Genomic DNA, 16249 nt, shown 5'->3' with positions numbered 1-16249 from the left:
AAAATATTTATTTACAATGATACAAAATGATCATATTATTAAAGCTCGTTGCTTTAATCTCACTACTAACCACAATTTTATGAAGATCTTGATAATTTTGAATTTTGCTCTAAAAATTTCTCAAAAAAACTGGATCTTGAATCACCATATAGGAATTGTAATTCAAATCGAAACGTATCTATCAAAATGGAAAAATTGAGAATCAACTCTAAAAATCAAAGAATCGAACTAAAATTGTATTAAAATTAATTCCTTAGCAGACCTTGAATTGGAATCGAAACCGCAAAGTAATTAATTTTGTTAGAATAAGGGTTAAATAGTAATTTTATTTTATTTTTTTAAAATACCAATATCCGCACACTATTAAATGAACGGGCCTTACCCATTATATTAGGGTCGGGCCCACAATGGCCCATTTCTAATTGAAAGGACCCGATACCAACGTAGTTGTCGCTTAGGGTTATTCTACTTCCTATCTTTTTATTTGTCACTCGTTGCCGCCACGTTTCTCCATTTGGATCCCTCCTTCCCTCATCTCTTCCCTTTATTAGCTCGCTCCCTCTATCCATCTGCTGTTGTTACCAAAGACGACTAGGTCGGTTATTTTCTCCGCAATCGCAACACTTTCTCCAGCAGTGTTTCCTCTCGGTACCTTTTCTGTCACCAATTTCGTTTATACTTAGTGTTCTTCATTTCCTTTTTTTTTTTGGGCGTAAATTTCTGTTACTGTTATTGGTTTTTTTTGATTTCTTGATTAGACAGCCAATTTCATTTATACTTAGTATTTCAATTTTTATAGTGTAAATTTCTGTTGCTGTTAATGAAAATTTTGATTTCTTGTGAGGCAAAATTATCTTGAATGACGTCTTGTTTCTTTTATACTTAGTATTCTGCAATTTTTTTCAGTGTAAGTTTCATAATAGTTATGAATTTTCATAACAGTAACCGAAACTTGCTCTAAATTTGTAATAAAAGAATTCATTTCAATTGTACATTTGAAAGGAGCCTAAGGCTTAGTTTGTAAAAAAGATCACATGTAATTGTAAGAAAAGAATTCAATTTAATTCTCATTCAATTCTATTTCTTTAAAATGATTTTTTTATTTAAAAAGAATTGAATTCTTTTACCGATTAGATTTTTAAGCATAAGAATTAAAAAAAAAAGAAATCAATTGAGTTGAATTCTTATGAAATTATAATTTCCAAACAGAGCTTACTGATATGATTTTTTTTTTCTTGATTAGAGATTAGAGAAATATGAGGCAAAATTGTATTGAATGCCAACATTTTATTTATTTTTAATAACTAGGGTTTATGAAGAAAATCAAGTTTTATAAAAATCAGGATTTTTAAGGAAAACCTAAGCCTTGGAATATGTGGAAATTGCGTTTGTTCTTGATATTTTATTATTCTTGGATGTAATTAATTACTATGGTGTTTGCTTGTGTTATTTCAGATTCTCATTCTTTTCTGGTTCATTGCATTTAATTTCTACTAGAAGATGGCATCGCGTTTCTGGGGACAGGTTTGTTATAGTTTCAAGTCTTTGTTTTGGGATTTTCTATTCTAGGCGAATATAAATGACATTGTTTTGTCTTGATCTTATATTTTAGGGTGGCAGTGACTCCGAGGAGGAAGAGAGTGAAATTGAAGAAGATTTTGATAATGAGGCAGCAGGCGACTCTACCACTCAAGCCCCACAAAATAGGTATCTCAGGGGAACCGCTAGTGATAGTGATGACTCTGATGACCAAAAGCGTGTTGTCAGGTCAGCCAAAGACAAACGTTTTGAGGAGATGTCAGCTACTGTTGATCAAATGAAGAATGCAATGAAGATCAATGATTGGGTCAGCTTGCAAGAGAGCTTTGACAAAATCAATAAACAGCTTGAGAGAGTCATGCGGGTAACAGAGTCTGACAGGGTCCCTACCCTTTACATCAAAGCTCTTGTCATGTTGGAGGATTTCTTGAATCAGGCTTTGGCAAATAAGGAAGCAAAGAAGAAGATGAGCAGTAGTAATGCTAAGGCCTTGAACTCAATGAAGCAGAAACTGAAGAAGAACAATAAGCAATATGAGGATTTGATTAATAAATTTAGGGAGAATCCAGAGAGCGAGGAGGAACAGGAGGGAGATGAGGAGACAGAAGAGGAGGAAGATTCAGATTCAGAGTTTGTGGAGGACCCTTCAAAGATCGCAATGTCTGATGAGGATGAAGAGGACGAAGATCATCAGGATAATCAAACTGAGATTGAAGGTGATTGGCAGAAGATGATGAGCAAGAAAGATAAGCTCATGGATAGGCAGTTTATGAAAGATCCTAGTGAAATCACCTGGGATACAGTGAATAAAAAGTTTAAAGAGGTTGTTGCTGCTAGAGGTAGGAAGGGAACTGGAAGGTTTGAGCAGGTTGAACAACTAACTTTCTTGACTAAGGTTGCCAAGACCCCTGCACAGAAGCTTGAGATTCTTTTTAGTGTGGTCTCTGCCCAGTTTGATGTAAATCCTGGACTTAGTGGTCATATGCCCATAAATATATGGAAGAAATGTTTGCAGAATATGCTGGTTGTTCTTGATATTCTGGTCCAATATCCTAACATTGTAGTGGATGATATGGTTGAGCCTGACGAGAAGGAAACCCAGAAGGGGACAGACTACAATGGAACTATTCGGGTTTGGGGGAACTTGGTGGCTTTCCTTGAGCGGATAGATGCTGAGTTCTTCAAGAGTTTGCAATGCATTGATCCACATACACGTGAGTATGTTGAGAGACTGCAGGATGAACCTATGTTTTTGATTCTTGCTCAAAATGTCCAAGAGTATCTTGAGAGGGTCGGAGACTTTAAAGCTGCATCAAAGGTTGCGCTTAGGCGGGTTGAACTGATCTACTACAAACCGCAAGAGGTTTATGATGCTATGAGGAAATTGGCTGAACAGGTAGATGATGGTGAAAGGTCTGGGGAGGAGTCTAACGTTGAGGAAAGTAAGGGTCCATCTGCATTTGTTATCACTCCTGAGCTCGTGCCTCGAAAGCCTACTTTTCCTGAGAGTAGCAGAACAATGATGGATATGTTAGTCTCTCTCATATACAAGTATGGAGATGAGCGAACTAAAGCTCGTGCAATGCTTTGTGATATTTATCACCATGCTCTATTGGATGAGTTCTCAACCTCCCGAGACTTGTTTTTGATGAGTCACCTGCAGGATAGCATCCAGCATATGGACATTTCAACCCAGATTCTTTTCAATAGGGCTATGGCACAGCTTGGTTTATGTGCATTCCGTGTTGGGCTAATCAATGAAGGACATGGCTGTCTTTCTGAATTGTATTCTGGTGGAAGGGTAAAGGAGTTGCTGGCACAAGGTGTTTCACAAAATCGGTATCATGAGAAGACTCCAGAACAGGTTTTTTTTTTTTTTTTTTTCTTTCTATATTATCTGTTATACGTACCATACTTATTATGTAATTGGTGGTTGTCTCATTTTTGTTATTTCAAGTTCTCAACAACTTGGAAATTGTAGAAGTATTATCTTTATGCTTTTAAAGTTAACAATATATAGTTTTTGGATTCTTGTGAATGAAAGACAATTACATGATTTATAACATCTTAATCTTCTGGCCTATTGTTTGAAAAAAAGGAAATGGTCCATTAATCGATGGAGACCAATTGTTTAAATTGTATGCAAAAAGAAATGGTGAAAATGAAGGTTCCGGTTTTCACAATACACTATGCTTTTCGTCTTAATTTTCTAAATATTGTTCTTCATTTCTTTCCTTCCATTTTTAGGAAACCTGTAAAATTTTTATGCCTGTTATAGAGTAGTTGCATTTGTAGTATTTATGCAGAATGTTGTTATTTTATATAAATGGTCCGTGTCAAGAGTTGGTTCAATATTTGAAAACTTCTTTCCATGTACATACAAGAATTTCTCAGTAACAATTTTAGTATGAAAGACATAAATGTGGTCTTGCTATTTCATTGCTTATGAGAGTGTACCTTATATGAAAAGATATTCAAGTAAGACATTCTATGAGGCTTGTGTGTTAAATCTATTCTCATGTATGGTAAGAATTATATGTGAAATAGTTGGGACCTGTTTACTTTTAGTTGTAGAAAACAGTTTTCTATTTTTCATTATCCATTTTTTAAGAAAATTTTAGTTTTAATTTTTCATGTAAAACAAGGTAAAGCATGGAAACCACATTTACCTGTCAATAGTAGAAAACGGTTTTCTAATTCAAAAAATTAAAAAAGGTTCATATTTTTCATAATTAAAAAAAAAATCATTATAAAATGTATGTAGAAACTTATTTTACTTTTGAAAAATTTTTAATATTTTTTTATTCATTTAATTTATAATAATATGATTTTTTTTATTATTATAAACAAATATTTTCTAAAATAATTATTCAATTTTAGTTATGAACAATTATAATATAATTTTGGTTATAAAATGTCATTGTTTTCTTTTTGGAAAACAATTGGAAAATAGGACTTTTATTCTAAAGGAAAATAGTGGAAAACAAATTAAAATTTTAGTTAAATTTTGAAAAACTAGAGAACTAGTTTTCTAGTTATCCATTGGAAAATTAGGACATGTGAATACGAAACTCTGTTTTTTCAAATTTTGTTTGAAAAGTTTATAGAAATTACTTCAGTTTTCCGCAAATGAACAGACCCTTAACTTTAAGAAATGCTTGTTCTGCTAGTTGAGCAAATTGACTTTTATGTGCACTTGAATTATTATTCTGGTAGTGAACCAAAACTTTTTGTTGTACTGAACCTCTCTTTTTGACAAATATTTTTATTGTATTTTTTTCTTTTTGGGGGTTGGAGGGTGGACTTGGGGTTGATAGATCTAGTAACAGTAGGTAAATTAATTGTTATGTACTTTACCTTTTAGAATACAAAGATAAATGATATTTAGTTTGATGTTTGACTGGGCATGTGCCCATAACAGGCTACTTCTCTTAAATTGTGTTTATGCCTGAGAACTTTAACCTTTTAATGTTCTAGTCTTTTTGTGTTAGCATGGCCTCTGGTCAAGTAAATTTTGGTTATGAATCATGAATGCAGCTCTCAACATTTTCTCATACCTATCTTTGCTGTCTTTTCCTTTCTTTTCTTTTTTTCCCCCTCTCCCAATTGAGGGTATTTTAAGCTGACTGTTAAAAAGATTCAGTATTGCTTTCTTGCTCTGTTATTTCACAGGTCAATGTAGCATTCACTAGAGTGCAAAATACAAGAAGAAAAATATTGTTTCTGGTACTTTGTGAGTGGTGTTTAAGCCCTTTTTTTTTTTTTTTTTGGGGAGAAGGACGGACTGCAGCTTTTATTGCAATTTGATGGGCATGTGAACTAGTACAAAATAAATGTGTGATCCATCTGATTGGTTTAAAGCTACAAGGGCACATAGTTGGGTTGTTTATGATGTGTAATCCAATGTCCATTCTGGCCATTTGTATGTCATCTTGTGAAAAGTATTAAGCATCATGGACTGCATAAAAGGCACTTGCTGTTGGGGGCACAAAACATGTTGTATGATGCTAGATTTGTTTTCATTAGTTGGATTATTTAGTTGTGATATCAAGGATTGGTAATGTTTTATGCATTTATAGAGTTTCTTACATTTGATCTAAATGTAGCATTGTTGCTAAAGCATGTGTATTGTAAATTGATTACGACAGGAAAGGCTGGAAAGGAGACGGCAAATGCCTTATCATATGCACATAAATCTTGAGCTTTTGGAGGCTGTCCACCTCACTTGTGCCATGCTGCTGGAGGTCCCCAACATGGCAGCCAACACTCATGATGCTAAGCGCAAAGTCATTAGCAAGACATTTAGGCGGTTGCTCGAGGTGAGTGAGAGGCAAACTTTCACAGGCCCTCCTGAAAATGTCAGGGATCACGTGATGGCTGCCACTCGAGCTCTTAGCAAGGGAGATTTCCAGAAGGCCTTTGATGTTATCAAGTCACTTGATGTCTGGAGGCTTCTCAGGAACAGAGACAGTGTCCTTGAGATGCTTAAGGCCAAGATTAAGGAAGAAGCTCTGAGGACCTACCTTTTCACCTACTCATCCTCATATGAGTCGCATAGCTTAGATCAACTCACCAAAATGTTTGATCTCCCTGCAGCCCAGACTCACAGCATTGTTAGCAAAATGATGATCAATGAGGAGCTCCATGCAAGTTGGGACCAGCCAACACAGTGCATTGTCTTTCATGATGTTGAGCATACGAGGTTGCAGGTTCTGGCATTCCAGTTAACAGAGAAGCTGTCAGTTCTTGCTGAAAGTAATGAAAGGGCCATAGAGGCAAGGATTGGTGGTGGTGGTTTGGATTTGCCTATGAGGCGGAAAGATAGCCAGGATTATGCTAGCATGGTTGCTGCAGGTGGCAAGTGGCAAGACAATTCGTCTTTCACTCAGGGGAGGCAAGGCTCAGGGCGTACGGGGTATAATGTTGGGAGTGGGAGACCACCGGCATTAGGCCAAGGCACTGGTGGTGGTTATTCAAGAGGGACACGTGCAGGTGGATATTCTGGAGGGTCACGATATCAAGATGCTGGATATGGTGGGTCAGGAAGAGCGGCATTGAGGGGATCTCAAATGGATGCTTCTAACCGCATGGTTAGTCTCAACAGGGGGGTTCGTTCTTGAGGATATATTTTAAGACTGCTGAAAGAAGAGAGGCGATCAATTTTCGTTTTTACTAACTTGTATTTTCTGTTGGTTCCAGAAATTTGTTTTGTTGTTTTTTTTTCTTTTCATTTCTCTTTATAAGCGGAATTTGAACGTCAAAACTGGACTGTAATTCTTTTTTTTTTTTTTTTTTCTTGGCTAAGAAGAGCATGCAAACGTCTATTTTAAATCAGATGGCCTATTCCTTTTATGAATTGTTGAATGCTTTTTCCATACGGTATATCAAGATAAAAACAAGTAGCTCCTTTTGCATCTCTCAGATTGCTAATGACTTTGATTGGCATCATTTTGGGAGCAGGTGAGAGTGCGCTTTTTATCAGCACATTTTACCTTTTTTAAACGTATGATAAACGAGGCTTACATAATTGGCAAAGCTCCATACAACAACCCAAATCCATAGAATATAGTCTTAGGAAAACCTTCATCAACCCAGTAAACCATGAAAGCCTTACTGCCTATAGGTACAAAAAACAGCTATAATCACTGAGCAGTGTCGCCTGACCAGAGGAGATTAATCTCTCTTGTTTTAAGAGAGAAATTTCTCTCGTTTTCTTTGCATTTTCCTCTTGGTACCACTGAGGATGCTCGCTTGGCTCCTTTGCCCTTCGGGGCAGGGTAATAGATCGTCCTTTGGTCTCCGTCTAGGCTAGGGGTTTGCTCTCCCTCCTCCTTCTGTAAAGTTTTTGCGTTATGGTTTGTGCAGGGGCGATGAAAGGTGAGAGCAGAGCTTAGGCACTCTCTGTTTTGTTTGGTTTTTGGCTCGCAGGTGGCGTTTCCGTCATTGGGGTACGGTACCTGCAAAGGAGTTTGCTGGACTCAAGGCTAAGACAGACTAAAATGTTTTAGATCTCTGGGTATTCTTGCCTAGATTGGCTCATATAGAGTGGACCAATGACATTGCATCAATTGGCCGCCTTCCCCTTTTTAATTATCCGCCATCGATCTATAAACAATTTGTGGTTGCCTTTGAGTTAGAAGGTCGTCCCTTGCCTTCTAGTACTCCTGTCCCGTATTATAATTTGGTTTGAAAGCACAAGAGCCTGTGCTGAGCAATTAAAAGGGAGGTAAAAAATACAGTAGAATTATTGACAAGGAGAGAGCTTTTCGTTGCATAAGGCGAACTAGAGCATTTAGTAATTCAGTTTGCACTGGCCTGCCTTTGTTAATCAGAGATCCCACTGAGAAAGTTCATGAATTGCTCCAAAAATAATGTCTATTCTTTTCTATTTCTCGTTTCCTCTCATCCTGAATGTCAGGCAAACAACATAGGAAATCAAACTAATTTAATTTGTCTTAGCAGCTTGCATCCTTTTAAAAAGGACAAAAACTAAGCCTCCTGAAAGAACACTGCATGGTGGACTAAAAATTGATGCCATCTATATACAGAGCATCCGCACTCTTAACAGTTTCCGTAATGTGTTTATCCATTTGACAATTAGGATCATCCAGGTCTGATATTGAGGTGTAAATATACCTGATATTAATTGATGTCAGAAAGCGTATTGCTCCATAGTGACAAATACAAGAACATGGTATTGTCATTTATCTTATAAAATTGTATGACTAAAAAATTATTTACTGTGTTCCCTTGGGGACATCCGATAAAAAAAATTCGCTGTCAGAAAAGAAATTAATAAAAACAAGTGGTATGTAGGAACAAGTGTTTGAGCACCTAAGAAGTTGCATGATTGAGCTTCCTGCTGGATAAGATTTCCAACATTTCACGAGTAGGTTCTGCCAAGAAAATACAGGTGATTTATGTTCAAATTTGGCTTTTGGCTTCCTCTGATGCATGAGACGTTAAATTTGAAGTCTCAGTAGCCTCTTCACCAACGTTGTTTGTGGAGTTGGTTGAATTTTGAATAACATCATTTCCAGCCTCAGATGATTCTTCAATTGCCTTATTTAAAGTCTCAGTGGATTTGTCAGTAATGCTTTTTGCAGCCTCAGTGTACTCTTCACCAACCTTGTTTGTGGTGTTCGTTGATTTTTCAGTAACATAATTTCCAGCCTCAGATGATTCTTCATTTTCCTTTTTTATAGCCTCAGAGGATTTGTAAGTAATGTTATTTGCAGCCTCAGTGGATTTTTCACCAACCTTCTTTGTCATGTTGGTCGTTTTTTCAACACCGCCATTTCCAGCCTCAGATGATTCTTCAATTGCCTTGTTTATAGCATCAGTGGATTTGTCAGTCATGTTGTTTGCAGCCTCAGTGGATTTGTCTGTAATGTAATTTGCAGCCTCACTGGACTCTTCACCGATCTTGTTTATGGTGTTGATTGATTTTTCAACACCACCATTTCCATCCTCAGATGATTCTTCAATTGCCTTGTTTGCAGCACTAGTAGATTTGTCAGTCATGTTATTTGCAGCCTCAGTGGATTTGTCTGTAATGTAATTTGCAGCTTCACTGGACTCTTCACTGATCTTGTTTATGGTGTTGATTGATTTTTCAATGCCACCATTTCCATCCTCAGATGATTCTTCAATTGCCTTGTTTACAGTGTCAGTGGATTTGTCAGTAATGTTATTTGTAGCCTCTGTGGAGTCTTCACTAACCTTTTTGGCAGTACTAACTTCTAATGGCCCAAGCTTTGCATCAAGATCCCTGACTCTAAGGGTTAGAGATCTTGCGTCTCTAGCTGCTTTTAGCTGACTAGAAGATGACTGTCATAGAAAAACAAAGGTTTCACCTATGGTTAGGAATTGTGAATCCATTTATTTACCAGCATATAATCAGGATACAATGAATGAGTGATCCAGTATTGAAATGATAAAAAGGATGAACCCATCTATGAAAAAGGCATGTGAATAACATCGAATACACTAGGACTTCACCAGAAAGCAGTGATAATTTCATAGAACAAAAAAACAACCATTTTTGATATGCTTAGGACTTTATTCAGCAAGTTGGACAGTGCATCCGCCCACAACTAATAGATGATTGATTTCCTATTTTACATTGTGGAAGAACACCATCCCATTGAATGCAAAATTTTGCAGGAAGCCAATAATGCAGAGCATAAGGTGCCATCTATTATGGCCTATTGAATATAATTTCAATAATTAAAGACTACCATCAAAATTTGATGGTGTGAATGTAAAATATTTGCCACCTTTTCAAGGGTACAATTTGTATAGAAATTAAAAAAGGTTTCTATAAAGTAGCAGTTGTGAGTGCAATGATAGATTTCAAAATCCCAGATCTCACCTTCTCGTCCCTTCTCGTCAAGGAGCCAACAAACAGACAGTGAAATATTAAAAAGAAAAAAGATGCAGCAGATGACAGTAAATGTAAATTGCCTACAAACATTACCTAGTAAATGCCCCTCACTATTATTCAATATATATTTTTGCATCCCAAAATCTGTAAGAATTTTTTTGTGTTTGGTTCTTTCTGGTCTACAAGCACTTGTAGTCCTACAGTAGGTATAGAGTGGAATTAACAATTGTGGCTTAAATGTATACAATCAAACTATGACTCACCTGCAAAATCTGATCCACCCTGTGTTTTAGATCCTCCTCAGCAGCCCCCTTGTGAATGTTTTTAAGAGCATATAACAAGTGAAAATGGAGGTCATCTGAGCAATGTTGCTGAATCATAGACCGGGGTATAGTGGATTGACAGCCAATAGCATAGAAAGGACAATTTACAAGCTTCATTGGACAGACAGTTATACAATGCCGATCCATTTCACGTCTCATGATGCTATCTGAGCACTTCTGTTCACATGGAATTATTTTGAAAGGACAAACTGAATCGTGATTCTCCATATGTCTAGCACAAAAGACAACTGTACATCCCTCATTTTTGCAGTTCATGGACCTAAAGTCACAGTTGACAACATGCTCTGCCAGCTCTTCAGTTTTGTTGAATTTCTTATCACAGTGAAATGTGTTCTTGAAGTCAACATTCTTAACCAAAGTCTGGGCAATTACTTCTCTCCTATCTGTCAGCCAAAACCCATTTTCTTCCATCTCCTGTACGAAATCATCTATCTTGTCTTCTCTCTTTTCACTTAGTAGCCATCCTGAAACCCGACTGAAGAAATTTCTCTTTGAACTTGAAAAGTCATCAACAAAATCAGAAATAATATCATAAGGATGGTCAGAAACCTCTGTACCATCTTCCAAGATAAGAGATTCAGCAACAAAACTTTCACTTCTCTGGGTGAGATAGTCAATCATTTCTTTTCTCAAATCAACAGCCACAGAAGCAGGGGACCTGAATATACCACCTGTTGTGCTGTCGACACAAGCTGCTGCTAATCCCTGGAGGAACACATGGGTTATTTTGTAAACTATTTCTATGTCATAGAGGTCACAGTGGAATGCAGGGCATCCTTCTTTTCCATCTTCAATTGTCTCCTTTTCTGGAACAAGTTCAACATTGTTTGTGGGAAGATCCATGCTGAAAGACACTTACAGTAAGTTTGTTCTTGAAACAGTGAATTTTTGGCCTCCACTTAAAGCAAATGAAACCTACAAATGCATGCACAAGTCAGCACCAGGTGAATGCATATTGACTGGGAAATAGGAAGATCTTTTGTTCCAAGCTACCAGAACTTTTACTACACCGATATTTGCGGTGAATGTCCAAACCTTCGCTGTTGAACTGGTATTTGGGAGCTTTTCCCATTGCCCCTTCCCTTCCCCATTGTGTAAGTACTAAATAGTGTACAAACCAAAAAATATTCAGAGCTGCATTATATTTCCTCGTTGAAAAGAATTAAAACACTTTGAAGAGCATGTGAGTTGCTATTTAATCCCTTAAAAGTCAGCATTTGCATTTAAGAGAGGCAAGATGATTTTCATCATATCTTCACTCTCTCTGATTTCAGACTTCTCCAACGTATAAATAGGTTAATGGTGAAAAGCACTATCCAGTTTGAAAAATGCAGAGTGTAAATAACTTGATTAAAGATAAGGGAAAACTCCTTTTTTGAGAAAGACATAATATCCGAAGTTCTTTTTATCATCTTCACATAGGATGCCAGGCTATTTGTTGCCATTACAAAATCATTCCCACAGTTCAGTACTCATCATAATAAATCCTTGATTACTCTATAGGGGATTGTTAAAAAAATGAGAAACGAACATTTCATTAATCAACAGTAATTTACATATTAAATCAACCAAATTTAGTTTTCTATATTACGCCTCATTGAAAAAAAAGAGCAGAAGCTTTGAAATTTCCATTTATAACAAAAGCATTTATGCTCCAATTTCAATCCATCCACAAAATTTCAGTTCTAATGCTGGATCTATCCTCATCTTTCAATAGCACAAAAAACCCAATTCTATCTTCCCTGTCTTCTGATGCATTGAAAAGTTATTTAAAACACAAAGGGAAATTCAATGCGTGTACAAAAATAAAAAGGAAAAGGGAAAATAATTAAAGAAAGCCTGAAGAATTACCTTGAAAAATTCAGAGATCTGAAAAAATGAGAAACCCACCAATTTGATTGGACCCTAAAATTCAAAAGTCAATCAGGAAGAGATCAACAACAAGTTTAGGCTTCATTTGCCATCTATTTGCTTTGGCCGGAAGAGAGAGAGAGAGAGAGAGAGAGAGAGAGAGAGATTAGAGGATTCAAAGGTGACCAGCTTTGTTTTATGCGTCAACAGCTTTAACGGTCTTGTTCTTAAATCCCATCGTATGTGATTTTACTATTTAACCCCCCCCCACCCCTCACCCGCCCCAGGCAAAGCAGCAAGCTCAAAACGTCAAGTTTTCGATACGCAAATACGCCGTCGGTTTATTTCTCCTCTCTCTCTCTCTCTCTCTCTCTCATATCTAGCCTGCAGAGGCGGGCCTCTCTCTCTCTCTCCCTCTCTACCAAACCAACTCCTCGCAAACGACCTCGTCTTCTATATAGGCGAAGGCGGAAAGGGGAGAATTTGTAATGGCTACTGCTACATACCCACCACCTCCACCGTATTACAGATTGTACAAAGATTACTTGCAAAACCCTAAGTCCGCTCCTGAGCCTCCTTCTCCTATTGAAGGGACCTACATCTGTTTTGGTGGAAATTACACTGTAAGATCCCTCACTCCAAAGCATACACATACCTAGAAATTGTGTTTCCATGGTTGTTTGCTGTTTTGTTTATTGGATTTTTTGTTTTCCTTTTAGACTGATTATGTACTTCCAAGCCTGGAAGAGCAAGGAGTGCGTCGGCTCTATCCCAAGGGACCCAATGTTGGTATGTTCACTCTAATTTTGCTTAAATTTTGGAATTTGGTGAAAGTATTGAGTATTGGCGTTGATTGATGAAGGATTATTGACAGCTAACTGAATACTGCTGAATTGGGTCCTTCAATATGTTATGCCCCTTTTGCTTTACTCCCTCACATGTCATAATTCGACCCTTGTCAGATTAAATCTTTGTTTTAGTGTTAGAGTAAATCTTTGTTTTAGTGTTTTCATTCTTTTTCTTTCACATTTTTGTCACTGGATGTAGCTGGTGTTAAATTTTGTAGATTTCAAGAAAGAATTGAGGTCACTTAATAGAGAATTGCAGTTGCACATTTTGGAGCTTTCTGATGTTCTTATTGAGAGGCCGTCACAATATGCTCGGAGAGTGGAAGACATATCCCTGATATTTAAGAATTTGCATCACCTTCTCAATTCATTGAGACCCCATCAAGTATAAATACTTTTCTGAGTTATTTGGACATCCTTTGTTTCTGGTCTACACTTGCGGGTTAAATTCATTAACTGGTGTATTTTTTTTCCCAATTTCCTCCAGGCTCGAGCAACATTGATTCATATTCTAGAGCTTCAGATACAACGCCGCAAACAAGCAGTGGAAGATATTAAAAGGTATCTTCAAAAATTTTACTGAAATGGTTCAAACTGCCCACTTTCTGAATGAAACAGGCTTCCTTATTTTCAAAGCAACCGAAATGATTTTGTTTCAGTTTTTGATTCTTTTTATTCTAAGTTGGATTATACAATTTGTTCTGAGTGAAACTGTTCAAGGTTTTGTAATTTGCTGTTAATATTGTTCTTATCCTGCAGTTAGTCTGGAGAAAGGCCACTTAACTATCCTGATTTCGCTAGTAATTCTGTGATTGTTGTGAATAGTGCATTTTGCATACTAAAATTTGTAGGTAATGGCATAAAAATCAAAGCCTAAACTTGTACAAGAATATGAGTGCATGACCAGCATGTGAAGCTTTTTCTTGTTTATAGGCTCTTGTTCAACATCATCACACTGTCACCAGTTTCTTAACATCTCTTGGAGAGAACCAGTGCACGTGTAAGAGTCCACTTGTTGACCTGTGAGAAATTGTTAGATAACGGGAAAAAATGTATTTAATGTTAGACCTCAATGATTAAGCTTTAAGCAATTAACTACTTGGGGTGGCTTGTTTTTGTAATCATGATGACCATGAGATGTTGGCATAAGGCTGAGCAAAGTACCATTGCTGTAGTTTCTTTACAACAGATTTGGCATAATGTGTTTGGTAAATCTTGTACACAATTTTGGCATGACTTTCTATATTCTTGCACATGGAGCATAAGGAAATTCATATATAGTTTGGATTTCCAAAGTCAGCCTGGTTTTGGAGAGTGGAGTTATGGGGATTGCTGGTTTAATTTAGGAGGCGGCTCTTGAGTGAATAGCTTAGTTTCCTTCATTTGCTTTTCAGCTTTAGTGCATTAGAATCATTGTCTGACCAAAGTTATCATTCGCTATGGCAAGTGAAGCATAAATCATTGGAGTAAATTGGTTGTGTGTTCCAGATTTTGTTGGATCATCATTGAGTAGGCTGGCTATATGTGCACCTGAATTTTTGCCTGTTATGGATTAAAATTTATGAGAAAAAGGTTAACACAATAATTGGTTTGGTTATCTTTTGTTCCTCCTTTAGTTTATTGCCAAGTGAATCTTCTTTTAGTATTTTCACTAGGGGCGTGTTTGGTTCGGGTTCTGGGAATTCCTGGAACCGAACTGAACCTCGTTTCTCTCTCTCTCTCTCTCTCCTTTTTTTTTTTCCTTTCCTCCCCGGAACTTGAACCAGAATAGAAATATTTAGTTCTGCGGTTCTTGGTATTTTGGTTCTCAATTCCAGCTCTTGTTTATGGTTTTTTGGTTCTGACATCATCAAAACTACATTTTTTTTTAAAATTAAAACGACTCAGTTTTAAGCTAAATCTTTTATTTTAAGTATTTAAAATTAAATTAAAATTTTCTAAACAAAATTAAGTCTTTAAAACAACTTGTACTTTCAGAAGGCTGTGTAAAGTATTTGTGTTGTGTTTGTAGGCAGGATGAACGATATTCAAACACTAACTTATGTGATATATTTTATTGTTTAAATTCTGAATGATGCTTCCTTCACTTGTCTAGGAGAAGAGAAGAAGCACAGAAACTTCTCAAGGAGGCTCTTGGAACTTTGGATGGCCAGTAGGGCATAAATTGTTGGCCAAGTTTTAAGAGTGGATTGGCATTTGCTGGTAATTGCTATAGATGGTTTTGCTATGCACTTGTGGAGACTTTCAGGACTTGTAGATTGCAGTTTCAGTTGGCGTCTCAAGTGGGTTCATACACTGACAGTTTCATTATTGCAGTTACATTTTATTTAATAGGAAAATCTTGATGTTAGATCTTGAAGTTTTTTTTTCTGTACTTGTTGTAAAGCAATCTTTGTGTGGAACCCTAGTGCCATTATCAGATGTTATTCCTGATTCCTGTACTGTTATTTTTTATTTTTTTAATATTTCCTTCCTCTTGTCATACTTGAGCAACTTGACCATAGAAATTTATCCTCAAACAAGACAAGCTTTCAAGCTCCCTCCAATGCTAATTGAATTCACCCTTTGCTCCATTTGTTGCAATTGCCCCTACATCTTGTTGCCCAAAACATCCATTACGACGTTCCAGTTCCAGCAAGTTTTGTGAGTTCCATTTCTTTCAATTGTGTGGTCTGTGGAGGAAGCAGATTCTAACTGTATGTTCTATTGCCCTTTTGCCAATCTTATTTGGTGCTGTGTATTGCGTATTAACTGCTGTGTCCGTAGCAAAGAAAATCTTCTAAAGGCCAATGTGGTAAATGTAAAGATGCTCCTCCTCTTTTGTCCGTCTTCCTCAATCATTCTGGTTCCTGTTGGATCTGTGTGTTTTGTTGAGGCAAGAATATTAAAAATCAACGGCGTTAGTGGTGGTGGTGGTTTGTTTATGTTAATTACTTCGAGTTTAACATTTCTTTGAGTTCAAACTTCAATTGAGTCCAATCAATTTGATCTTGTCATTCTATATCGTCGCGATTTAAATATAGTTATTAATAAAATAAATAAATAATTTGTGATTTATTTTAATTAATTTTTTAATTTATAAATTAAATTAAATATAAATTTATTTATTATTTTTTACTTTTAAATAAATTTAATTAATTTATAAATTAAATCAAATAACAATTTTTAAAATGATTATTTTCCACCAAACATTAATAATTAAGATTTTATTTTTTATAAAAAATATTTTTTTATAAAAAATAAAATATTTTTATTAAAATATTTTCTGTTATTTAATTAAA

General features: G+C 36.2%; 3 protein-coding genes across 3 annotated transcripts; 2 read left to right on the top strand and 1 right to left on the bottom strand.

The window, feature by feature from the left end:
- The first annotated feature begins 478 nt into the window (after window positions 1–478).
- On the top strand, window positions 479–6895 carry LOC110650513 (eukaryotic translation initiation factor 3 subunit C). Its single transcript, XM_021805514.2, has 4 exons — window positions 479–648; window positions 1456–1524; window positions 1613–3403; window positions 5688–6895. The coding sequence occupies exons 2-4, from the start codon at window positions 1501–1503 to the stop codon at window positions 6657–6659; spliced, it is 2787 nt and encodes a 928-aa protein (XP_021661206.2). The 5' UTR covers window positions 479–648; window positions 1456–1500; the 3' UTR covers window positions 6660–6895.
- Window positions 6896–8158: 1263 nt separating this feature from the next.
- Window positions 8159–12375, bottom strand: LOC110650511 (uncharacterized). The gene is made up of 2 exons (XM_058147325.1): window positions 10189–12375; window positions 8159–9369 (listed from the first exon to the last, which is right to left on the bottom strand). The coding sequence occupies exons 1-2, from the start codon at window positions 11110–11112 to the stop codon at window positions 8464–8466; spliced, it is 1830 nt and encodes a 609-aa protein (XP_058003308.1). The 5' UTR covers window positions 11113–12375; the 3' UTR covers window positions 8159–8463.
- Window positions 12376–12404: 29 nt separating this feature from the next.
- On the top strand, window positions 12405–15450 carry LOC110650512 (mediator of RNA polymerase II transcription subunit 7a). The gene is made up of 5 exons (XM_021805513.2): window positions 12405–12743; window positions 12840–12909; window positions 13187–13353; window positions 13456–13529; window positions 15064–15450. The coding sequence occupies exons 1-5, from the start codon at window positions 12609–12611 to the stop codon at window positions 15122–15124; spliced, it is 507 nt and encodes a 168-aa protein (XP_021661205.1). The 5' UTR covers window positions 12405–12608; the 3' UTR covers window positions 15125–15450.
- Window positions 15451–16249: the final 799 nt, after the last annotated feature.

This window comes from Hevea brasiliensis, chromosome 5 (assembly GCF_030052815.1).
Source record: "Hevea brasiliensis isolate MT/VB/25A 57/8 chromosome 5, ASM3005281v1, whole genome shotgun sequence".
Classification (NCBI taxonomy): domain Eukaryota; kingdom Viridiplantae; phylum Streptophyta; class Magnoliopsida; order Malpighiales; family Euphorbiaceae; genus Hevea; species Hevea brasiliensis.
The sequence above is the reverse complement of the archived record's forward strand: the minus strand, read 5'-3'. Positions and strand labels throughout refer to the sequence as shown.